Genomic DNA, 26,311 nt, shown 5'->3' with positions numbered 1-26,311 from the left:
ACTCAGAAATTAGCATCTTGTCCCTATTGTTTTTCCATTGACTTAACACAAAAGCTGTGACCGAGGACAGTCAAAAGCCGATAACTTTCTTAAAAATTAAGAGAACTAAAATAAATTTTCAGTTATTATAGATTGAAGCATTCTGAAACAAATATGAAACAATCTTACTTGGATGACTTGAAATTAAAGCATATAATTAGTTACCTAATTGTAGCTAATTACAAAATTCAATTACTAGATCTAAACATCTATCAATTTCTTAAGAATAGATTAACATTTTTAAATAGCCTGTGTCCAAATAACATTCACACAAGAATTCACAATATAACATAATTTTTAAATCTCATTGTCATGGATTTATAGGTCAAATGGAAGGAATTTAATGTTTAATACCTGTAAATTAATGGCCATTTAAATCATCTTGCGAGTGGGTTTTTCTGGAACATGATCATTTGGAACGTTGCGGTTTGCGGTGAATTTATACCCCATATCGGCAGCAAAAATACTGCCGGTTCGTATGGGGAAAAAATTACCGTTTCGCAACTTAAAATGTGAATTAAAGGCATCTTAAGGAGCACTTTTATACATAAAATAAACGGCTTTCTTTTACCTATCCCGTACCTGAAATCTGTCCCCGTTGTCGGCGTTGACTGCATTAAAAGCTGATTTTAAAATTACTCCAACGCTGAACTTGTCGGGCGATTATTTAAAAAATAAAATAAATAAATAAATAAAACCCCCCCAAAAAAACCCACACAGAACCCCCGTCGGAACAATTCTTCAGCAAAAGCTTGCACTCCAACCAAATATATTCCAGCCTCTCACCTCTTTGTCCAGTTTTCTTCTCCTCCCCCCCCCCCCCTCCTCCCCCACTACAATCAGTCTGACTAAGAGCGACATGGAGCGTCACCAGGCCATTCTCTCCACAGATGCTGCTTGAACCGCTGAGTTCCTCCAGCACTTTGTGTTTTGCTCAAGACTCCTGCATCTGCAGATAATTGTGCTTCTAGGAAAGGACTGAAGTCATGCAATGGGGTGGAAAAGAGATTGCTTCATAATATTGACTGTGGTTGAATTGCCCAAGATTGGGATGCGTGGATCTTTTTATGCACAGTGTTGTACAATTCTAATTTTACTTGTGTCTTTGTGGGAAAGGTTGCTATTGTCAGAATATCCTTTGTCTTCAGAAAGTGGGGTAAAGTCTATCAAAGCATCTATGTCCTTCATGGGTACTGACCACTTCCCCCCAGTGTATGGATCAAAAGGAGGCATTACCTGAAAGTGGCAGCCAGTATCACCAAGCTGGCCCACTCTCATTTAACCCCTACCTTTGTGGAAAAAGCTATATAAGCCTGAACACTGGTCCAGGTTCAGGAACAGCTTCTTCCCAACAAGCATCAGGCTATTAAACACCAACTAAACAATAGACTACGAGCTGTCTTGGTTGCACTAGGGACTTGGGGCTTTTGTTTTGCACTAATATTGCTTTTAATTTATTGATCTTTCAGTTGTTCATTGTGCTCTGTGCTCTTCATTGCATACCTGTTAAGCTGCTTCAAGTAAAAATGTCATTGTTTTGTTTCTGGCATGCATGACAATCAAGCACTTTTGAATATTTTACCACCAGTGACGCACTGCACATTCACTGCAACTTTTTAATCCTGTTCTGACCAAATTTGCAACGTTTCTGCGGAGTAGCAGACAGCAAAGAGATCACAATTGAGGTTTGTGGTTTGAAGACTACAATAGTGGGCAATGTGATTTAAACTGACCTTATTACATATTCTGTTGCGGTAATCAAACTTGGGTTCTCCCAAACCTTTTGTTTCCTGAATTGTATTTGAGTATGTGTTATTTTGTGCTTCCACGTGATCAATCACTTATTTGGATTGGAAAAAATTACTGGTAAGCGAGGTTTAATGAATTTAGATAATGGACTTTATGTGCCTATTGAGGTTTTTATCCTAATTGTACTACTTTTGTGGATTCAAGAAAAGGGAAGTTATGAAGTAGTAATGAAGGAAGTACCATTGGAAGAGGCAGGGAGGAATGTATGCCTGTGACAAGATTAGCATTGTTCTGATTTGTTTTATAAAATTACATTTGACTAAGACTATAGATGGCAGAAATCTGAAATGAAGATAGAAACTAGAAGATAGAAGCAGCATCTGTGGAAAGGGAAACAAATCTAACATTTAGGTCCAAGGCCCTTGGTCAGAGCTGAGAAGTTTTTGATTGTTGCCTTTACTTTTAAGATTTGTGAACATTTAAGATTTGTTTTGTTGTTGGGTAGGTTAGATAGATGTGAGAGGGCAAATGGAATCCAAACTATAAGTATGAGGAAGCACTCATACTTAAGATGGCAAACATGGCAAGGGGATATATAATTAATGGTATGCTACTGGGAAATGCAGAGGGGATGAAGGATCTCTGCAAGTAGTTCCTATTAGTTAGAATATAAAATGTTTAAAACACATAGGAAATATGTCTGTGTCAGTTGAAACTTGGAATGTAAGTTATGCTAGTTAGGCCACAGAACAGCGTACAGTTCTGGTCACTACACCATAGCACTAGGATGGGTGGAGAGGAGATTGAAGAGGAACTAGTTTAGTTATGAGGTGTGACTTCATGGGATAAGGGTCATTGAAGAAGTCAAGTGTTTTATTGTCATGTGTCCCAGATAGAACAATGAAATTCTTACTTGCTGCAGCACAACAGAATATGTAAGCATAGTACACTGAAAACAATATGATAAACGAGAGAGGAAAAAAAAGTTCTGTGTGTGTGTGTGTGTGTGTATATATATACTCACAAGTGTGTACACGCACTCACGCACTCACACACTCGCACTCGCACACTCGCACTCACATACATATATGTATATATATATATATATATATATGTATATATATATATATATATATATATTTCACATACTCAAAAAATAAACAATTCAAAATCTAATAATCGGCTGCATTGGGGTATACAAGGACAGTTGGTCAATAACTTGTCAGAATGGAGCACAGAGTTGAACAGGGTTGTGGGGACAATAATAATAGTAGACTATTGTTATTCAGAGTTTATTTGAGGTTGTAGTGTTTAAGAGCTTGATGGCTGTAGGAAAGAAGCTGTTCCTGAACCTGAACGTTACAGTTTTCAGGCTCCTGTGCCTTCTTCCCAATGGCAGTGGTGAAATGAATGTGTGGCCAGGATGGTAAGGGTCTCTGATGCTGGCTGCCTTATTGAGGCAGTGACTACGATAGATCCCTTCGATGGTAGGGAGGTCAGAGCCAGTAAAAGGGGCTGTATGACATTCAAAAGGACGAGAGTGGTGAAAGAAAGGATATGGCCATGTATCTCTTTGCAGATAGATTACTAGTCTTAAGTTAATTGGTGGAAGAATTAGAATAGACATATTTCACATGTGCTTAAATCATTTTATCTGCTAACCGAAAGGAACTACATGCAGAGATCCTTCATGATCCCCTCTCCATTTCCCAGTACCATACCATTAATTATATATACCCTTGCCACGTTTGCCCTCTTAAATGTGTTTCCTCATACTTAGATTGAATTCCATGCGCACTCGCATCCATCTAACCTACCCAACAATAAATACATCTTAAATGTTAACAAATCTTAGAAGTAAAGACAACACTCATAAACGTCTCAGTTCTGACTAAGGATCTCAGACCTGAACGTTAGATTTGTTAGTACAGATTGAGAAAAAAGTTGCTCAGCCAAGTAGTAGGAATCTAGAACTCTACACCTGAAAGTGTGGTGGAGGTGGGAACTTCTGGCATATGCAAAAAAAAAATCTGGGCGAGACTGGAAGTTGGGAAGTTATAAATAGCTCCTTTTATAGCCTGCAAGGACTCGATGATCAACGCCTTGTTTGCGTGCGTGAATATCTATGATTCCAAGAAATCTGTGGAAACGTTTAAAATTCGGTAGAAGGGTCCCACCTGAAACATGATCTGTCCATTCTCTCCACATGCTGCCTGACCTGCAGAGTTGCTCCAACACTGTTTTGCTCTAGTTTCCAACATTTCCAGTTCCTTGTGCCTCTCCAAGACTGAACAGTGATTTGCTGTGTAAAATATGTGGTGTTCACATGCTGTCCTCTGGTTTTCACCTCGTTAGGTTTTTGTATTAAATATGGTTTGATTTGTATCCTTGTAGATCAATTCGGATTGTGGTTATTATAGTTATTGAGATTATTCATAACAATTATAGGACCTATATTGTGACCAAGATCTGTGTCTGGTATTTCTATTGTTTATTCATACGTTGTCTGTGAAAGTCCATGTAAAATTACTGCGTAAGTTAACAGTTCAATTCCAGCTTCAGAAGACTATATGCCAGCCAAAAAAAATAGTTGCAGAGAAATTGATAACTATTGAACAAACATGTGGTGTAGAGAATAATACCTGAGGCAGGCAATGATGTTCTGTTCTCACAACCTTTTCCTTTGGGTACAATTAAGCTAATTGAGCACCGAACAACGTTTTAATTATTTTGAATGTTTTACTGAATCATAATTTGATCCTGCACGTTTGCATTTTGGAAGAAGTGCTTTCGTAGAAGGAGGTAATGTTGATGAGGAAATCAGTAATTCTGGCCTCCTGGGCAGTCACTATTTTAATCAGCATAATATTAATGGTCGCAGCATCCATTTCCAGGGCCAAGGGTTCTAGAATTCCCCACAACCCTGTTCAACTCTGTGCTCCATTCTGACAAGTTATTGACCACCTGTCCTTGTATACCCCAATGCAGCCGATTATTAGATTTTGAATTGATAATGCTTCTGTGATCTACCCAGGGACATTAGGCACCGTTGAACGCACAATTTAAATCCAAATTTATTTTGTTGTTTACATTTCCCCTTTTGGCTTTAACATACTGTGATTTCTAAAACCTACAATGAAAAATTATGGGAGCTGTTTTTGTCTGTACCCGTTATTAACAAAACCTGCAGGAGGGCATGATGATAGACACAAAGCTGGAGTAACTCAGCAGGACAGGCAGCATCTCTGGAGAGAAGGAATGGGTGACATTTCGGGTCTTGACCCGAAACGTCACCCATTACGTCTCTCCAGAGATGATGCCTGTCCTGCTGAGTTACTCCAGCTTTTTGTGTCTCTTCGGTTTTAATCAGCATTTGAATTGAATTGAATTGAATTTCCTTTATTGTCATTCAGACCTTTCAGTCTGAACGGAATTTCGTGCCTGCAGTCATACATACAATAATACAATAATAGACAACAGAACAGACAGTAAACACAAATTAACATCCACCACAGTGAGTCCACCAAGCACCTCCTCACTGTGATGGAGGCAAAAATCTTAGGGCTGCAGTCTCTTTCCTCCTCTTCTCCCTCTGCGCTGAGGCGATACCCCACCGGGCGATGGTAAAATCAGTACCGCGGCTCACCGAGCTCCGCGAACAGGCCGGTTCAAACACCGCGGCCCGGGGTGGTCGAAGCTGCCGCCCTCCAGTCCAGTGGACGCAGCTGTTGACGACGTCGTCCACTGGCCCGCGGCCGAACCCCGGACTCAGGTCACCGCCGCCAGAACGCCGTCTCAGCCCCGAGCCGGGTCGCCCTCACGTGAGCACCGTTCCACCCTCGGGCTGGGCCGCCCCCCGGGAGCGCAGTTCCACCCTCGAGCTGGGCCGCCCCCACGGGAGCGCCGATTCCCTCTGGCTGGGCCGCCCCGACGGGAGCGTCTCAGCCCTGCGCCAGGCCGCCCTCACGGGAGCGTCACAGCCCCTCACGGGAGCACAGTTCCAGCCCCGAGCCGGACCGCCCTCACGGGAGCGAGCCCAGGGTGAGTCCTGACAGGCTGCCTCCGGAGCCTCGAGGTCGCCATTATCCTGGTTCGCCCGAAGGGAGAGACAGCAAGCCCTGTTTCAACCCCCCCCCCCCCCCCACACATAAACACAACCTAAAAAAACAAAAACTTAGCTAGACAAAACGAAAAAAACAACACAAAAAAGTAAAAACAAACGGACTGCAGGCGAGCCGCAGCCGTTCATCAGCGCCGCCACTTCCGGATTGTACTCCCGGTTGCAGTTCCATCCTACGCCTGTAGGACGGCATGTTTGCTTTCATTGTCAGAATTGTTTTGCTTGAATCTGCTGTTGGTCAGCCTTTAATAATTTTCAATGCATATAAAAGCAGATTTAGTTATGAGCAAAGTTGTGGAACCAGGATAATGGGCAGCAAATCTGAAAAAGATGGGGATTATGTTAATTGTGTAAATTGTTGCATGGTACTATGATGTTTATGAAGCATGAAGAGTTACTGGGATTTTTCTCCTTTCAGGACTATTGTACCCTGGAAAGTCTTTAGACAATGCCTTCACGAAGTTCATTCCATTAGCTCAGGTCTGGAAGCCATGGCTCTGAAGTCTACCATTGATTTGACCTGCAATGATTACATTTCAATCTTTGAATTTGATATATTTACCAGGTTATTTCAGGTAAGTTGAAAACTAATAACATAGCTCTTTTATAGCTGACAATAATTGTGCACCCTGGGCTTTAAACTCATTTCACCTGCTTTGCTGATTTAGTCGAAACTCTTCCTGGCCATTTGTGAAAGATCAAACTAAGCTGTGCTGTAATCAAGTTGTAATTTCAGAAAGGCAAAATGAAAATCAAACGGCTATATAGACTCTCAGTTGTTGCCTGGCGAGAATAACTATTGTTACGCTGGAGTTGGTTGTGGTGGGTAGGTGTTAGTGTAGAGGTGGATGAAGGCTGTACATGTGGACAAGTGAATTATGGAAGTTCATTAAGTGGGGAATCCTGTTGCTATTTTCCTGCAACTGAGAGTTTGAGGACTATAGACAGTATCTCAGTAAATGTTGGCTAAGACACAAACCCTGTGGATGGGTATATGGTTGCTGTCCCTTGTTTTGCAAAATGTAATGAATTCTTGAAAGTGGTGAGGATCAATAGAAAAAATAACACTAGGAAACTTTAGAATACTGAGATTTTGCTTGACAACTTGTTTTGTGAATTTTCATCAAAGGTACAGAAAATAAAGTTATTGTGCATGGCTGAAGAAATTAGGGCTAATTGCAATGCACATTTATGGTTTAAAGATTGGGATAATTCCCTTTCTTGAGAGGCGCTCTGTATCTGATATGTTGGTGAGCTCTGTATTTCCTGCTGGAGAGAGAAGTCTGAAGAAGGTTCTCGACCCGAAACGTCACCCATTACTTCTCTCCAGAGATGCTGCCTGTCCCGCTGAGCTACTCCAGCATTTTGTGTCTACCTCCGATTTAAACCAGCATCTGCAGTTCTTTCCCACACAGAAATAAATTACATGGTGTTTGTTACAAGTTGAAAGATTTGTGTCCATCCTTTTTATAAACAAAGACACAACATGCTGGAGTAACTCAGCGGGTCAGGCAGCATCTCTGGGGAACATGGAGATGTGATATTTCATCTGCAGTTCCTTTTTATTAGTTTTTCAGAGCAAGTTAAGAAAAATGCATTTTCAAAATTCTAGCTAGCATTGTAATCTTGATCAAAATTCCATGCATTTTTTACATTATTTTTATTTTGGGTAATTATATGAACCTAAAGTTTATTTTAGAAAAAAATGGAGTCCGTAAGAATAGTTTGACATACTCTAGTGGCCCATTTCCGAGTGACTTTCTGTATAGTTTAGTTTTGCACTTGATGAAGCTTATTGTTCCATTGTTCAACAGTTGGATTCGTGGAAATTCTCCATTTATATTGTGGAAGAATTTTGTACAATTGCTTCAGTGTCTTGAATGAAATAATGCCCGTGTGTTGGTCAAAATTAATCCTATTATTTTATACTGTTATACAAATATTTCCATTTCCAGTAATAAAATACTGTGTCAGCATATTTTGTCATAGTGTAGATTATGTGTTCTATGTTTTAGCCACCAGAATAAGTTAGAAATGGTGGATGATGTGTATAATATATTGCTAGCCTGAATAAGGCTATCTAGAAAATTTATTGTATAGTGTGTGTATATGAACTCCGACAACTGAATCAAAAGGTCTTTATTTATGGAAAGTACTTAACATAAAAGCATTAACGTAACAGGCTCACACTTTAAGTAGCAAGTACTGACATTAGTGTTTCACTTTTCTCCTGATGCACATAAATATTCTCGGCTGATTGCAGAGAGAAGCAGCAAAGCTTTTTTTATAAATACATCATAAATTCCTTAGCTACAAAAATAATGTTAAAAAGTAGAAAACTAACATTGTTGGAGATATTTGCTTGAAGAAATATAGAGGCCAAGGGAGTGCAATAAAAATTAATGGACGATTTGAGTGTAGTATATTTAGATCTATTTGAAAAGTATATTGATAGCAGAACAAGCAAGCCTGTCCATACATTTAGACTAGATGCCCATTTCTTCTGATGCTATAGGGAATTTATTCTTTCCATTAACACAGACAACGTTAAGAGAGTTAAATTGCCTTGCCTACATGCAACGGAACAATTAAATTCTTATTTGCTGCAGATTTACAGGCCCAGTAACAGAATAACATATACAATAATCAATAATACAATAAATAAATAAAATCTGTAATACTTGGTAACCAGGCAATATGAGTATAATAACTGAAGTACTCATTTTGTGAAAGAAAGTACTGGAGTAACTCAGCAGGACTACATTTTCCTAGTTTGTAACGTTAATTTTATGTTCTTGTGAGGCGCAAACAAAGTTGAGAATATTTCAATAGGGAGTTGTCAGCTAGATCTTGTTATGTTAGTTTACTGTACAAAAGCAGATATTTAATTCAGACAGACTTCTGAAGTGTTTTTCTATTGACCAAATTGTGGCTTTGTATATCAAAGGAGTTTGGTGCAGATGCTTGTACTGTCCCTGGGATGATACAGTATAAAATACAGAATTGCCATTTATTCAAGACTAAATGTGATGTATTGGTGCCTAATTTGTCCACGGTTGGAGGAATAAGGTACTTAATGGACGAATATAACTAAAGTCAAATGTGATGCTAAATAAAATCGGTGCAATTAAACTGCAATCAAAGCATTTATATTTCCGATTAATTTTCTGTTTCTAAACGGGCATAGAGTACTAGATTAAAGAAATGCATGAGCAAATTCTCCAAAGCATAGTCAACAATAAAAATGCCTATTGTAGAAAGTTCAGCCAACAGCATAGTTTAGCCAACAATAAAAATGTCCTATTGTAGAAAGTGCATGAAGCAATGGATGGAAAAGCATGCATAAGAGCAGGGAATTGCCTTAATTGGCATCTTGCCAACGGAGTGAAGGAGGAGGTTGAGACATTTTACACATTTGTGGGGGGTTGACTGCCTAAGTGGAGAAATACTTTACTCTCTGGTTGAACAAAGGAGGCACCAATTTGAAATGAACACAGGCGAGGGTTGGGATAATTTACTTGGTAAGGTGATCAAAAGAGTATTTTTTACAGAGTGAGTGGTTGAGATCAAGACCATGTTGTATACTTTACAAAAATAATTGGGTAGTAGAGGATGTCTGTAGTAGGTTTGGATAAAGGGAGTTTGGATAAATTGGGAGGATGTGACTAATTTTGATATGCTGTCCTCCCGCAGAGTTACTCTAGCTTTTTGTGTCTACATCCATGACAGTCTGGTATTCATTTCTTCAGCATAGCTCTGTGATATCTGAGCCTCACTATCATTTCAGGAACTGAACACTCATTTGTCAGAGGTTAACCTCATTATCCATTTTTATTTATTAACATACTTAAGGCAAATTCTGCATCTTATGAAATCTATGAATTTGTCTTCTGGATTTAATTGAACTATCAACAAAGTTCCCTGTAACAAATACTGTGCAAACCCTCAGTGCAATTTATGGATACAAAACAGGAAAGCAATTTATACATGCTTTCTTGCAGCTTGGAGGTCAAAGTCTATTAACATTTAAGCTATGTAGTCTACCTTGTGTATTCAACAAAAAAACGATTGTTTTCTTTGTTAGCCTTGGACCTCTATTTTAAGGAATTGGAATTTCTTGGCTGTAACGCACCCTGGCTACATGGCTTTTCTAACATACGATGAAGTGAAAGCTCGGCTCCAAAAATATATCAACAAACCTGGCAGGTAAGGACAAAACAAATTGTAATGTAAGTGGTTTTTAAGTGGATTCCACTGTTAACTTTCTCCTCTGGTGCCCAATTATAATTGTGTAGCATGTATTTGACGTATTACAATTACATCATCAAATATTTAATGACTGGATTATCTTTACAGATTGCACAAGAGAAAGGGAATTCTGAAGTGTTAGTTGATTCAATCGATATGTAACTGGTGTAGAGCTACTTTCCTTTTAAGTATCTTGTGTTTATTTACTGTGGGGAGGGAATAGAATTGCATGCTAGTATGAAAAAAGAGACTCCAGTCTATTCATTGTGCTTTTTGTTAACTGCAGGTTGTACCACCTGCCTAACATTGGAGTTATACAGCACAGAAACTAGCTTGTAGGGCCCAACTCATTCATGCCGACCAAGGTCTATCTGAGCAAGGCACATCTGCCAATGTTAAGCCCATTTCCCTATAGCCTTTTTCTATCCACGTACCTGTCCAGATGTCTTTTAAGCATCTTCCAGAACTGAAACAATTAAATTTGTTGATAACACAAGTTGTGGAATTACAAATAAGCTTAGTGCAATTATCTTGCCCAAAGTGTTCTTTCACACTGATATCATAATCAAGAAAGCGCATCAGCGTGTTTACTTTCTTAGGCGCCTGAGAAGATTCGGCATGTCCGTGAGGATTCTCACAGGCTTCCTCGGATGCATTCGAGAGGGTATTCTGATGGGATGAATCTCATCCTGGTATGGCATCTGCTCTGCTTTTGACCGCCTGAGCCTGCAGAGAGAACATAGCCAAGTCCATCACAGACCTGTCTGAAGAAGGGTTTCGGCCCGAAACGTCGCCTATTTCCTTCGCTCCATAGATGCTGCTGCACCCGCTGAGTTTCCCCAGCAATTTTGTGTACCTTCCATCACAGCCCTATCACTTTCTCCCACCCACTCCATCTGAACTGAGCTTCTGTGAGCATACCATTGCAAAGCTAGTTATTTTTATTCCTCAATGGTTTGATGGTCTTTTCTCTTGATACTTGATACAGCATTGGGTTGACATGTGGTGCCGTATGACAATACATACACAATGCTATCCCTCACTCAATTTGGAGGACTACAAACTGCAAATCCATAGTCCTGTGTACCCTGAAATATATTCCCCACCTTGAGTAGAGATCCAGACATTTTCAACCTCTCACTTCTGAGGTCTGAGGTCCCCACCTGCTTTAAAAGGGCATCAATCATACCGGTGCCCAAGAAGAGTAAGGTGACGTGCCTCAATGACTATCGACCAGTGGCACTAACGCCGGTGGTGATTAAGTGCTTTGAGAGGCTGATCATGGAGCAAATCAACTCCTACCTCGACAAAAACCTGGACCCACTGCAGTTCGCGTACTGCCACAACAGATCAACGGTGGATGCGATCTCTCTGGCCCTGCACTCCGCACTGGACCACTTGGACAACAAAAACTCATATGTCAGGCTGTTATTCATTGATTGCAGCTCGGCATTTAACACAATCATCCCCTCCAAACTGGTTACCAAACTCACAGAACTGGGTCTCTGCGCATCCCTCTGCAACTGGATCCTCGACTTCCTCATCCACCGACCACAGTCTGTTCGTATTGGTGGAAATGTGTCAGCCTCGATAACAATCAGCACGGGAGCACCTCAAGGCTGCGTGCTCAGCCCCCTGCTGTACTCACTCTATACCCATGACTGCGTAGCGAACCACAGTGCGAACTCCATCATCAAGTTCGCTGACGACACCACTATTGTGGGGCGTATCACTGATGGGGATGAGTCAGAATATAGAAGAGAGATCGAGCAACTGTCCATATGGTGCCAGCGCAATAACCTGGCCCTCAACACCAGCAAAACCAAGGAACTGATTGTGGACTTTGGAAGGAGTAGGAGGGGGACCCACAGCCCCATTTATATCAACGGGTCGATGGTTGAAAGGGTCAAGAACTTCAAATTCCTGGGCGTGCACATCTCTGAAGATCTTTCCTGGTCCGAGAACACTAACGCAATTATCAAAAAAGCTCATCAGCGCCTCTACTTCCTGAGAAGATTATGGAGAGTCGGATTGTCAAGGAAGACTCTCTCTAACTTCTACAGGTGCACAGTCGAGAGCATACTGACCGGTTGCATCGTGGCTTGGTTCGGCAATTTGAGCGCCCTGGAGAGGAAAAGACTACAAAAAGTAGTAAACACTGCCCAGTCCATCATCGGCTCTGACCTTCCTTCCATCGAGGGGATTTATCGCAGTCGCTGCCTCAAAAAGGCTGGCAGTATCATCAAAGACCCACACCATCCTGGCCACACACTCATCTCCCTGCTACCTTCAGGTAGAAGGTACAGGAGCCTGAAGACTGCAACAACCAGGTTCAGGAATAGCTACTTCCCCACAGCCATCAGGCTATTAAACCTGGCTCGGACAAAACTCTGATTATTAATAACCACTTTCTGTTATTTGCACTTTACCAGTTTATTTATTCATGTGTGTATATATTTATATCATGGTATATGGACACATCTATCTGTTTTGTAGTAAATGCCTACTATTTTTCTGTGTGCTTAAGCAAAGCAAGAATTTCATTGTCCTATACAGGGACACATGACAATAAACTTACTTGAACTTGAACTTGGAATTGAACTTGAAGCTCATAAGATGCTCCTCAATGATCCAGCAGCTAATAAGTTTGGAGACAATGGCCTTCACCTCCTCGCTCCTGCTCCTATTTCCTTATGTTCTATGCCCTTAAGGACAAATACAATTAAGACTAAGTTCATTTTTCAATACCATGTAGATTTGTAAATATAGGACAATAAATAAGGAGCTAAGAAAAAGTCGTTGAACTGGAATTTTGCTGTAGATCAGATCCGCGGAGCATAGCTGAATGTTTAGAAACAAGGAGCTGCAGATGCTTGTTTACAAACAAGGATGCAAAGTGCTGGAGTAACTCAGTGGGTCAGGCAGCATCTCTGGAGAACATGGATGGGTGATATTTTGGGCTGGGGCCCTTCTTCAGCTGATTGTTTCCTGGATTCACAACAATGAAATATTTGGGCTTTGGAGGAGCATTAAGACCTTTTTAAGTGTAGGAGAGAACTGCGGATGCCGGTTTAAACCAAAGATAGACACAAAAAGCTGCAGTAACTCAACGGGTCGGGCAACATCTCTGGAGAAAAGGAATAGGTGATGTTTTGGGTCGAAACAAAGAGTTGGGATTAACGGGTCCCTTTCAGAATGGCAGGCAGTGACTAGTGGGGCAAGGCTCGGTGCTGGGACCGCGGCTATTTACAATATATATTAATGATTTAGATGATGGGTTTCATAGTAACATTAGCAAATTTGCAGATGACACAAAGCTGGGTGGCAGTGTGAACTGTGAGGAGGATGCTATGAGAATGCAGGGTGACTTGGACAGGTTGGGTGAGTGGGCAGATGCATGGCAGATGCAGTTTAATGTGGATGCATGGCAGATGCAGTTTAATGTGGATAAATGTGAGGTTATCCACTTTGGTAGCAAAATCAGGATGGAAGATTTTTCTATCTAAATGGTGTCAAATTGGGAAATGGGGAAGTACAACGGGATCTGGGGTTCTTGTTCATCAGTAAGCATGCAGGTACAGCAGGCAGTGAAGAAAGCGAATGCATATTGGCCTTCATATCAAGAGTTGAGTAGAGTATAGGAGCAAAGGGGTCCTTCTGCAGTTGTACAGGGCCCTAGTGAGACCACACCTGGAGTATTATGTGCAGTTTTGATCTCCAAATTTGAGGAAGGACATTCTTGCTATTGAGGGAGTGCAGCGTAGGTTCACAAGGTTAATTCCCGGGATGGCGGGACTGTCATATGCTGAGAGAATGGAGCAGCTGGGCCTGTATATTCTGGAATTTAGAAGGATGAGAAGGGATCTTATTGAAACATATAAGATTATTAAGGGTTTGGACACGCTAGAGGCAGGAAACATGTTCCCGATGTTGGGGGAGTCCAGAACCAGGGGCCACAGTTTATGCACCTTTTAAGCGATTGGTTGGTGGTGTAAAGTCTGCTGACAATAAAATATAACTTATTGATATTGACCGGATGATTTTTATATTTCTGGTAATTCAAAGTATACTAAGCTTAATTTAATGTTCTACATTGATTCCCTATTTTGGGCGAGTTGCCTGAGAATGTTTGACATGCACGTGGTATCCGTTATGTGTATTCTGACATTTGGAAGGCTGGTCATTTTGATTCTGTGCACCCATCTGTCTATTTTTTTTTGTTCCATATGTTCTTGGAACCAAAGCACTTAATGAAAGCAATCTTTCGTATAAGCCAGGCTAAGTGAAGTTTTTGAACTGGCAAATGTAATTTATTAAAAGGTGGGATTTATTAGCTGTAATTGCAAGTTATGACTGTCAAAGTACAGTAGATTTCCTCTCCATCTGCACATCAAGCTTTAGCATGTATATTGAATATAATCTGGAAGCCATAGGGCACAAACTTGCCATCAGCAAAACCTGGCAGGTGTCTTGCTATGTTCAAACTACTCGTTTTAAATTGCTTCTTCAATTCTTATTAAATGTAAAGAGGGTTGATCCCACTAACGGTAAGTCCTTTTGACAAAGATTGGCACTGATTTATTACAGTGGCTGTGTGGCTAAGATTAACTCTGCTATATGGCAATTAAATTGTAATAGGTTGAACTGTAATAGGTTACTTATATTGACACTAGCAAATTGAATGTAACCCTTTATTAAACCAGGGAATATCCACGACATGTTGATCTTTTGCTACATTTCATGTATTTTGTGTGTTGTTGCTTTTTATTGGTATGATTGTATGGCAAATCAAATTCCTTGTATGTTGTGAAATGTACTTTACTAATAAAGTATGATTATGATTATGATTTCTTGTAAATCAAGGACCAGTCTCACATTCTCCCCTCTCCTATCAGACAAGAGGTACAGAAGTGTGAAAACACATATCTCCAGATCTAGAGACAGTTTCTTCCCAGCTGTTATCAGGCAACTGAACCATTCTATCACCAATTAGAGAGTAGTCCTGACCTACCAACTTCTTCATAAGGGACCGTCAAAATATCTTTAGTCTGACTTTACTGGACGTTATCTTGCACTAAACATTATTCCCTTTATCCTGTATTTGTACACTGTGGATGATTTGATTGTAATCATGTATGGTCTTTCCGCTGACTGGATAGCACGCAACAAAAAAGCTTTTCATTGTACCGTGGTACACGTCACAATAAGCAAAATTATTGGTATTGGCTGTCGCCTGTCCTTTTCCTCCACAGGTGCTGCCTGGCCTGCTGAGTTCCTCCAGCATTTTGTAATCTCTCAATGCAGTTGTTTCCCAGTAACTGAGTTCCATATCAGAGCTATGCAGCACATGTCAATAGCTCTGTGTGGCGACTTAGAGTCTAGTTCTACACTAGTGAATTCTATTCATACTCAATTTCCATCTAGCCATACACAGCTCTCTTGTATGTAATTTTTTTGTTTACCATGTCATGCATATATTGTTTAACAAAACTTCCGATGAACCAGCATGATACTTGTATATGAATTGTGATTTTAAAGAGCAATACTGATCTATGTAGATAGTGATATGCTGTTTGTAATTTGGAGATTGCATTGAAGTCGATCCAAGTGGAGGAGATTTTGTATTGTATGTTCATGCTTAGTTCTTTTCCTTTCTGTTTCTGCCACAGCTACATCTTCAGGCTCAGTTGTACCCGACTTGGCCAGTGGGCTATTGGCTACGTTACAAATGATGGGAACATCCTGCAGACCATTCCACACAACAAGCCCCTCTTTCAAGCCTTAATAGACGGATGCCGAGAAGGATTGTATGTATTTATTGTCAACAATTCTGTTAAGTTGCATAAAAGCAATGAGAAATAATCTCAAAAGCTGCTTCAACATTTAAATTATGATTTGTTCACTAATGTAAAGACATTTTCCTCTTGTATTTAGTTATTTATACCCAGATGGACGGAGTTACAATCCAGATCTGACTGGATTATGTGAACCAACACCTCATGATCACATAAAAGTTACGCAGGTAAAGGCATTGTTCTGCAGGTTCTGTTTATGTTTTCAATGTCGTGGGACTGGCGTCATGATGCCTTTCCCATGGGCCCTGTGTCAGTCAGCGCCCTCGGGCTCATGCTGTGGGTGGAATGTCACTGCTCGTGATGCTGAGGTTGGAGGCTTCACGACTGAAGTTTCTGATATTGGCATTTACACATACAAATAGAGGGCCTGGTTCTTCATTGACAACCTCTTTACAAAATTTAACATTAGCTTCATTAAATGGGAAGGACAAGCTTTGAGAATCCCAACTGAAGCATTTAGAGCCAAGTTCAAGAGTGGAGGTTGGTAAAGTAGATTGCTCGCCGCAAGAGACAAGACAAATGATATTCTTTGCAAATTGACTAATTTTGCCAATACTTTAAAATTCTCTCCTGCCTAGGAACAATATGAGCTGTACTGCGAGATGGGCTCCACTTTCCAGTTGTGTAAGATCTGCGCTGAGAACGATAAAGATGTGAAGATTGAACCGTGTGGTCACTTAATGTGCACGTCTTGTCTGACAGCATGGCAGGTACGTGGGAAAACAGAGTGCTTGTGAAGACAGAGTCCACATGGGTATTTTGTATTTTTATAATGCTCAAAGTCTAATACTTAAACAAAAAAAGAAAAATGCTGGAAATACTCACCTGATCGGGTAGCATATGTCCAAAGAGAAATTCTTGTGCAAGGTCAAAGACCTTTTGACAACACTAGGAAACAAATTTGTTTGAGAGTGGATGGGGAGAGATGTATAGGATAAAGAAAGAAAGGTGCCAGGATTGCATCTTGTTGATTGTTATCAAACCTGCCGACTGAGGTGCTGCCGTTGTGGTTTAATGAACTGACCATTGTCTCACAGAGGTCAAATGTCAACTGTGGGTTGCTTCTTTATACATCTCTCAGGAGTGAATATCAGGTGAGTGTCACTGACATTATTGCTACAGAGAACTTCCCTTCACGTTCTCCAGCCTTCCTCTCCCTTACATTCACAAGCTGGACTGTCCAGGCAGAGCCAGTGTCAACCTGCTCTTACACCAGAAAACTTATCTCTTTCCACCGTCACATCACTCTTTCTCCCCGATCCAGTCCCTTCCCATTTATGTTCATGACTTATCTGATGCCTCTGCTGTTTTTACAATTTCCATTCTCTTAGTTCCTCCCAACTCATCTTCTCTCTGGGCAGTATACTTGGTCTAATCCTCGGATATAATATTGATCAGACTTCATCTGCTTCTATATGTTGTCAGTTAAACAAATCACACTGTGCATCCTGAAGCAAAAGAAAACTAAATGTTCAACAATGGATTATTGTACTTTGAGTGTTCACATTATAAATTTTACTTTTCATTACACGCAGTGGACATCATTCTGCTCTACCATGTCAATAGACAATAGGTGCAGGAGTAGGCCATTCGGCCCTTCGAGCCAGCACCGACATTCATTGTGATCATGGCTGATCATCCCCAATCAGTAACCCGTTCCTGCCTTCTCCACATATCCCCTGACTCCGCTCTTTTTAAGAGCCCTATCTAGCTCTCTCTTGAAAGCATCCAGAGAACCTGCCTCCACTGCCCTCTGAGACAGAGAATTCCACAAACTCACCACTCTCTGTGAGAAAAAGTGTTTCCTCGTCTCCGTTCTAAATGGCTTACTCCCTATTCTTAAACTGTGGCCCCTGTTTCTGGACTCCCCCCAACATCGGGAACATGTTTCCTGCCTCTAGCGTGTCCAAACCCTTACCAATCTTATATATGTCTTTGACAAGCCAGCTTTTTAATATTTTTACGTAATGTTTGATTTCTTTCTCGTGTAGGAATCAGATGGTCAGGGGTGCCCATTCTGCCGCTGTGAGATCAAAGGTACAGAGCCAATTATTGTTGATCCCTTTGACCCCAGAGATGATGGAGCCAAATGTTGCCTGGACAGTTTTAGCATGCCGATGCTGGACCTGGACGATGACGACGATCGCGACGACTCGCTGATAATGAACAGGCTGGAATCATTTGTCAAGGCACGTTTCAAACAGCAACACAATTACATTTGTTCTTTATTCCCGCATGTGACGTAGAATGTGCTGACATTAAAAGTTGTTAAAGAAGATCGGTGGGCAGGAAAGGTTGCATGTAATCAGACATATATCTAATTAACACACTGCTGCACTTGTAGCATCTTGTCGTGATTGTTAACAGTGATAAATTTCAATAGAGTTCTTTGATTTTGCTATCTTAACTATTTTAAAACGTTCAACTGTATCCAAGGGCTCCATGGTATGTATTACAGATGTACTTTGGAGCCTGGTTTGAGGCTGGACAACTTTGGAAGGCGACATGTAGCTAGTCTTATTCCCAAATTCTTCCTGTCCTTGTCATTCCAGAAGGGACAGTTTCTGGGGTCACACTCACGTGAAAGGGCATTTTGTAGGTTGTACATACTGCACACACATTATGCTGGGAGCATACGAAATAGGAACACGAATGGCAAGCATGAGCCTTTTGGTGCCTCTACTGCCATTCACAACATTCATGGTGATCCTAGTTCCCAACTTCACAAAATCACTCACAAATAATATAAAATTGGATAGTATTACGATCATGCTTCCCAAGTGATACTTTTGTTCAAGTTTATTAATTTACCATCTTGCAACATCATAATAAATATCAACTACTTTCCAATATGGGTTCCTCTAGATGCACTGATCCAGTAAATGATCTGGAAGGCATTCCATGAACTTATCCACTGCAAGTTTGTTATTCCTAGACTACATAGAGATGGAAGCCTCCTATGAGTTGTACTTTCCTTAACAATATTAATGCTAATAATAGATCAATAAACTATTCCCACCAGTGTTCTCTACCATATTATTTTGTTGTTCCATTATACATTTATTCTACTACTTGGTTTTCTAAGCTGAGAATCGTTCTCAAAATTATCTTTGTTCCAGTTGGTGTGCAGTTCTAAATATCGGAATGTCTTGATGAGACTACACCCAAAGTACTTTTTACAATTTTAGTCTGCTTAACAAAGAAAACCTGTAAACACTTAGCCTCCTTACCTAAAGTAGGACATAAAAACCCTTAGAAGAGATGTGGTGAAAACTTGCTGGACTGAATCCTGGAGAAGGATTATCATTATGCGAAAGGTTTGAACAAGCAGTCCTCAAGTTCTCTACATCTTAGAGGAATGAGCGATTATCTAATTGGGAAATTCATTTAGCATGTCGTAACTCTTTAGAATTGGCTATTGGGGATGCTCAAGTTTTGAGCCCAGTCAAATTGAAGACCAATATATTTTGGATATGTGGAGTTGAGTTCAAAAGCCAGTCTTGATCTTACGGAATGATGCACCAGGTTCAGGACACACTACTTGAAAAGCTGGAAGTGTCAAGTACCATAGGAATGTTTAAGAGGATTACATTGACAGAAATATTTGCAAAGTTTTTTTTTAGAGAGTGGGGGGAGGGGGAGGAACCTGATGTTTGGTGCCAAAATTGAGCGGCCCTTTGGAAACTTCAAAAGGCTGTTAAATCCTCCTGTTATTTGTTTAAGAAAGAACTGCAGATGCTGGAAAAATCGAAGGTAGACAAAAATGCTGGAGAAACTCAGCGGGTGAGGCTGCATCTATGGAGCAAAGGCATAGGTGACGATACGGGTCGAGACCCTTCTTCAGACTGTGTTTTCTGAACAATTTTGCACAGAAGTGTCTATCCATCGACTGAGAAGCCAGAGTAAAAATTGTCCATCGCGGTGTGTTGAGGTGCTCGGTTATGGGGTATTAATTGTTTCCCAATTCTCTGTGTTCTTTATAGTGTACAGAAAGGCAAATCTCTCCAGTGTCTTCACCAAACTCATCGCCTATTGCACAACGCCGAAAGGCTGCTCCAGATCTGCTGCAGATTCAGCACCTCAATCTACCCCCCGTGCCACCTCGGCTGGACCTCATTCAGAAAGGAGTGGTCCGATCACCGTGTGCCAGCCCCACTGGGTCACCAAAGGTACCTGATCTAAACAATGCTATGCTGTTAGTAGTCAGTTATGTCAGACGGAGCTCACTGGTGTGGTTAACAACCCTACTTGCGCTCAAAGAAATCTTTGAATTTTAAGGAAGTATTGGGAGTTAGAAGATTAGTTAACAAATAACGCATACAGTGTTTTGTTGAAATTATTTATTCCCACTTTTACAGGAGTTGTTTGTTCCATTCTTGGGGATGTGGTAAAACTGGTCTGGGGAAGATTCCAGTCTGATCACTTTGAGTGAATCGTTCTGTACTTTCTGTGTTATGAATCACCAAGCTTATTCATGAAAGGGAATTATTCTGCAAACATGTATTTTTTACATAAATTAATTGCACTTGGAATTAGCTTTAAATTAATTGCTGCTTGTTTACCCTAAATTCACATATACATAATATTGTCCTTAATTTTGTTTTAAAATCAGTCTTCTCCATGCATGGCTCGAAAGCAGGACAAGCCTCTGCCAGCACCACCACCACCCCTCAGAGAACCCCCTCTTCCACCTGAGCGACCACCTCCCATCCCACCAGAGAGCAGAGGACCACGTTCACTACATCTCGCTGATGTTGCTCCTCCATGGGACCAGCACACCATGCACGAAGCGTGGTGTCCCAGGGACGCCCATGGTTCCAGCACGTCTGCAGACTGCAGGTCTGGATGTGACCGATCTCCAAAATCTGGCCACACACCACCTGTTAATTTGAACACCAGATCCAGCTGGCTACTCCCCGAGCCAAGTTTCCCACGCAAACCTGGCAGGCGGCAAGATGTAACATACGATAGCACAAAGGTAAGATAGAAATTGAATTATTTTTATTCAGTGTTAGAGTTCCTCAATTTTTGGTTGATTTATGGAATGTTTAAAATAGATACAACATTGGTGTCAATTGTACTTCTCTACAATAAATGACTCTTAGCATAGTAACAAGGAACTGCAAAAAAATGCTGGTATATCAAGGAAAGTCACAAACTGCTGGAGTAACTCGGGCAGCATCTCTGGAGGACATGGATAGGTGCTGTTATGGGTCGAGACTCTCCTTCAGACTGATTGCAGCCTATATAACCAACGGTATGAATATTGATATCTCCAATTTTAGGTTACTGTCCAAGTTGTTGAAATCATGGCTTTGGGAAGGGCAGTGAATATTGCAGATGATACACTTCTCAGCCCCCTTGTGCTGGTGATGGAGAACGTTTATATTGATGCGGGCACGACAATCATGCCAGCTACATTGTCAAAATGTCTGAAGAAGGATCCTGACCAAAAAGGTCACCTAACCATGTTACCCAGATATGCTGCATGATCCGCTGAGTTACTCCAAAATTTTGTCTTTCTCGGGCTATTTTGTCCTTGGATGCAGGGGCATACGAATGTCATCGAGCATGATTTGCAAAAGGCAAATAAGCAGGTACACTCAGTCATTAGGAAACCAAAAAATGTTTATTGCTCGGGACATCGAATACAAAGTAGGAAGATTATGTGGTGTAGAAATGGGGAACTGCAGATGCTGGTTGATGAGTGTATTTGATGAATTATGTACTATATTAGTCACCGTATTTACGGAAGGATGTTAATATGTTGAATGCAGTTTGGAGAAGGTATACCGGACTGATAGCTGGATCAGGCAGATTCCCTCGTGAAGAGGGATTGGACAGACCAGGCTGATATTTACTGGAATTTGGAAGAATGGGAGAACTTGATGTGGATGCGGGAGGCGAGATCAATAAGTTGATGGAAAACACCAAGACTGGCAGAGTTGTTGATATTGTGGAATATTGTCCCAGGCTGCAGAGAGATACCAGTGTGAGAAATGGCAGAGCCGTGGAGCGTGAAAGCAACCCTTCGGCCCACCTTGTCCATGCTTGTCCAAGTTGGCACATTGGGTTAGTCCATTTGCCTTCATTTGGCTTATATTCCTCTAAACAGATGGAGTTTAATCCAGGCAAGTGTGAGGTGAGAGCGATGGTGGCAGAGCCGCTGACAGCAGTCAAGTGTTTAGATGAGCACTTGAATTGCTTGGGCACAAAGGGCAATGGGCTGGGTGATGGCATTAAAGCACAGGGTTGCCCACTGGGTGTCATGGGTGAGTGGTAAAATGGTCTGTTTCCAAGCTGTATGATTTTATGCAACTGTAAATAAACCGCTGTTATTGACAAAGCTGTGCTATAACAGATTTTCTTGTAAACTTTCTTGTAAACAACTTTCGAGGGAGTGTGATCCCTCCATACAGAACATGTTTTTCATAGATAGTTGCGCATAACATTACAAGTTGTGTGTGATTTACCAACTTGCCACATATGGTGCTCCTTAGGTGTCTTTTTACAACTGGAACTTCTACCTGGCGCAGTGAGCAGGTCTAGGAGAACTGATTGTCAACTGACCATCAGCAGAAAGGCATTCCACTCTCTGGACATCAGAATGGCAGAATGGACTCCTGGAGAGAATCCCAGTGGACATAAGTGATAGGAACAGAATTAAGCCATTCGCCACATCAAGTCTACTCAGCCAATTAATCATGGCTGATCTATCTCTCCATCACAACCTCATTCTCTTGCGTTCTCCCCATAACCCCTGGCACTCATACTAATCAAAAATATATCTCATCCGTTTAATAAAATCCATTGACTTGGCCTCCACAGCGGTCTGTGGCACAGATTCTACAGATTCAACACCCTCTGACTAAAAAAAATCCCTCTTCATTTTCTTCCTATAAGAATGTCCTTTTATTCTGAGGCTGTTACCTCTAGTCCTAGACTCTCGCACTAGTGGAGCCATCCTCTCCACATTAATCTATCCAAGCCTTTCACAATTCGGTAAGTTTCAATGAGATCCCCCTCATCCTTCCAAACTCCAGCGAGTAGAGGCCCAGCGCCGTCAAACACATATCATATGTTAACCCATGGCCATCTCCAAAGCGCTTCCTCAATTGACCTCCCACCACAGTGTGTGGGACATCATAGAGTACCGAGTGTTCTGGTCCAGCGGTGGGTTGGCACTGAATTTCTGGTCATATCTTGCCGTCTACTGTGAATTATAGTTTAATCATTACAGATTGACTGGAGCCCTCCTGTCAAGATATTTTATATCTTAAGTTGGTGGAATTATTTTAGTGTTCATTTGCTTTGCTTTCTGTTCCTAATACCGTCTCTATCGGACAAAAAGTAGAATTCTGATTTTAGTAACCTGCCTTCATTGTGTGGGATTCTGATGGAATAATTCATAAAGACACTGGCACAATCAAATATCTTTGCAGAACTTAATAAAATCCTCAATTGTAGCTGCCCTTTGCTGTTTGACAATTAAACGTTCATGTGTGTGTTTTTCAGTTAGGTTCTCTCTTTCTTTCTTTCTACAAATTGAGTTTCTGCAATGCAAGCATTTGTTTGGTCTGGCAGTCTAACTGCCGTCAAGGCTTGTGCATTTGCTGATGTAACGATCTATTCAGGGAAATCCACTTAAAAGAATATATCATTGACTATGATTACCCAGCGAGCAGTGACTTTCTTGTCTTAACGTTTTGCATCATGCAATATATCACCCAAAGCATGAATAATCAAAGCCAACTGATTACAAAATAAACTGGCAATATTTATTTCTAATGTACCCATTGCAATGTGTCTCTGAAATATGCACTGAGCAATGTTGCCACAAATTACATAGCGTGGTAGCGTGCAGTAGACTTTGCAAATATTACGTGTAGGGTTGCGTGTAGACGGGTTTCGCACGGAATCCAACATGCTTACTCCTGAAGATTGACACACAAAGCTGGAGTAACTCAACGGGTCAGACAGCATCTCTGGAGAAAAGGAATAGAAAACGTTTTGACCCAAAATTTCACCTATTCCTTTTCTCCAAAGATGCTGTCTGTCCCGCTGAGTTATTCCAGCTTTTTGCATCTATCTTCGGTTTAAACCAGCATCTGCATTTCCTTCCTGCGCATGCTCACTCCTGATGTGTACACTGCACTGTTAGCACTGTGGCAGGCTGTGGACTGCTGACATGGATCTATATTTAACTTCTGTAATAAATTCCTCAGCCCAAAAATCCAGTTTGATATATGACTACTGTGGGTGGGATGTATAACTGACTCACTTTGTTTGTTTTAATTTTGGTTTTACTGAGTACTTTAGTGAATTACCATGCCAGATAGCTATATTTAGGCTCTTTAATTATAATTTCCTGCTTTTAGTGGGTTTCTTTTTTTGTTTTCATCGTATTTTTGAAGCCAGAGATAAACCAAAATGGGATACTAAAAATTGTTATATTAACCCCTGTAGTAAAGAATGTTCTTGCATATTGCTGCTAATGTTTTTACTGCTGCAAACATTAATGCTACTAGAATAGGAAACAAATTGTAAACGGTTCCTTATTCTTCTCTCTAAAATCCTTCCGTAGGTCATTAAGCATGGATATCATATTTCAAGAGAGCAGATCTGTGTTGCAGTGTTTCCTGGCTTAAGTGGTCAACTCGTGCTCTCTGTACAGACTTGGGCATGACAGCCAATATGTTGGATTGGTCTTCTTGGTAGAAAACACTTAAAAGCATCCCAATAACATTTTCTAATTTACAGGCCATAGGCATGAAGGAAACACCCACAATCGTAAGAAGGAATGAGGCAAACTAATGGGGACAAGTGTTAATTAGTCCACTGTACCTGATGGCCTACATCCCTATGGTCTTAAAGATAGTTGCTGCTAAGATGTGGATGCATAGGTTGTGACCCAGAAAAGGAACAGCTGGATTCTATAGACGGCACTGGAAAACTGCAAGTTCAGGGAAGGGGTGTGATAGAAAGTGGAAACTATAGGATCTTTGAAGGTGGGAATAAAACAGGGTGAGTACAGGAGAAACTTTAGATATGGTGTACAGTAAACCCTTGTTATAAAGGAAACATAGTGGGGGAGTGGGGGGAATGGTGTCTGTTATAACGAAGTAAGGTATTATCATTGTACGCAGTTGAAACAACGAACTGCAGATGATGGTTAATACACAAAAGGACACAAAGTGCTGGAGTAACTCAATGGTCTGGCAGCATTTCTGAAGAACATGGATGGGTGAGGTCGGGGCACTTCTTCCGATAAATTCAGTCTGTGTCGTTTTACCTTAAAACAAGTAACCGAAGCCGCTGGTCTGCACCAGAGAGCCCTTCTTCGGTTGACGCGGCTGTTGTTGCAGCTCATGTAGCCCCTGGCTGACTGCTCTTTCTTCATGCTGCTGCCAATGACAAGATGCTCTCGGTCACCGTGAGGCTTCCTGTCCTTTCACCAGCTGCTGTTTTCTTTTTTTTTCCCTTCTTCTTTGTCCGTTTCCCCACTCCACCGCCACCTCTCCCTTCTGCTCCCCTGCAGTCGGTGACATCTTCCAAGATGGAGTATGTCGGTGCCTCCGGAGGAGGAAGCTGCAGTGGAAGGTGAGGGGACATCTCCGATGGGGAGGGAGAAGGAGGAGGTGGAGCAGAAAAAGTGATGGCCGACAGAAAGAAGCAGCAGCTGCTGAGGAGGGAGCCCCATGGTGATCGAGCGAGTCCTGTCGGTGGAAGTGGCCCAAGCGCTGTCCCCAGGCGCCACAATATGAGCTACAACAGCAGCCGTGCGGTGGGAAAAGGTGTCACGGGTGTCCCTTGCAAGCCCGGGGTGGAGTTGGAAGTCACATCTGTAAGCAGAGGGGAGGCGGTGCGAACTGGAGGTGGGTCAGCAGGGCCGTCCGCTATAACCAATATCTGTTATAAAGGGGTGTGGTAAAACCAGTTGTTACTGTACTTGCAATTGCAGAGGCATTTAATAATGTGACATTTGAAACATGGCACAAGAGATGGGTTGGGGTAATTATAGTGATATGGACAAGGGAGTGGCTGACTTGTAGTATCTACTGAATCCCACGACAGAATGCGAAGAACAAACGACACTTAGCTGAGCCAGACACCTTGTGCAAACTTTTTTTCTCTGTTGCCAGCTGGGCAACCTCGGCAGCTTTTTAGGTTGCAAGATGACAGTTTAAGTGGTCATTTAAGACGCGTGACGCGTGCGATAATGTGCTCGGACAAAGTGCATGGTTACCAGTCGGAATTATGCTCAATGAAGCATTCACATATTTCTGCTTCAAATAAAGTC

The 26,311-nt window shown here is 41.4% G+C and overlaps 1 protein-coding gene across 1 annotated transcript in view; it reads left to right on the top strand.

Annotated features, from left to right (window-relative positions):
- Positions 1 to 26,311, top strand: part of cblb (Cbl proto-oncogene B) — a 134,123-nt gene that overhangs the window by 80,430 nt on the left and 27,382 nt on the right. Inside the window, exons 3-10 of the mRNA XM_033033366.1 lie at positions 6,327 to 6,483; positions 9,993 to 10,114; positions 15,826 to 15,963; positions 16,091 to 16,178; positions 16,590 to 16,721; positions 18,003 to 18,200; positions 19,995 to 20,180; positions 20,624 to 20,989. Coding sequence (XP_032889257.1) covers positions 6,327 to 6,483; positions 9,993 to 10,114; positions 15,826 to 15,963; positions 16,091 to 16,178; positions 16,590 to 16,721; positions 18,003 to 18,200; positions 19,995 to 20,180; positions 20,624 to 20,989 — 1,387 coding nt within the window. The remainder of the gene's footprint in view (positions 1 to 6,326; positions 6,484 to 9,992; positions 10,115 to 15,825; positions 15,964 to 16,090; positions 16,179 to 16,589; positions 16,722 to 18,002; positions 18,201 to 19,994; positions 20,181 to 20,623; positions 20,990 to 26,311) is intronic.

This window comes from Amblyraja radiata, chromosome 14, assembly GCF_010909765.2.
Source record: "Amblyraja radiata isolate CabotCenter1 chromosome 14, sAmbRad1.1.pri, whole genome shotgun sequence".
NCBI classification, from domain to species: domain Eukaryota; kingdom Metazoa; phylum Chordata; class Chondrichthyes; order Rajiformes; family Rajidae; genus Amblyraja; species Amblyraja radiata.
Note: the sequence above shows the minus strand (reverse complement) of the source record. Positions and strands in the feature narration are given on the sequence as shown.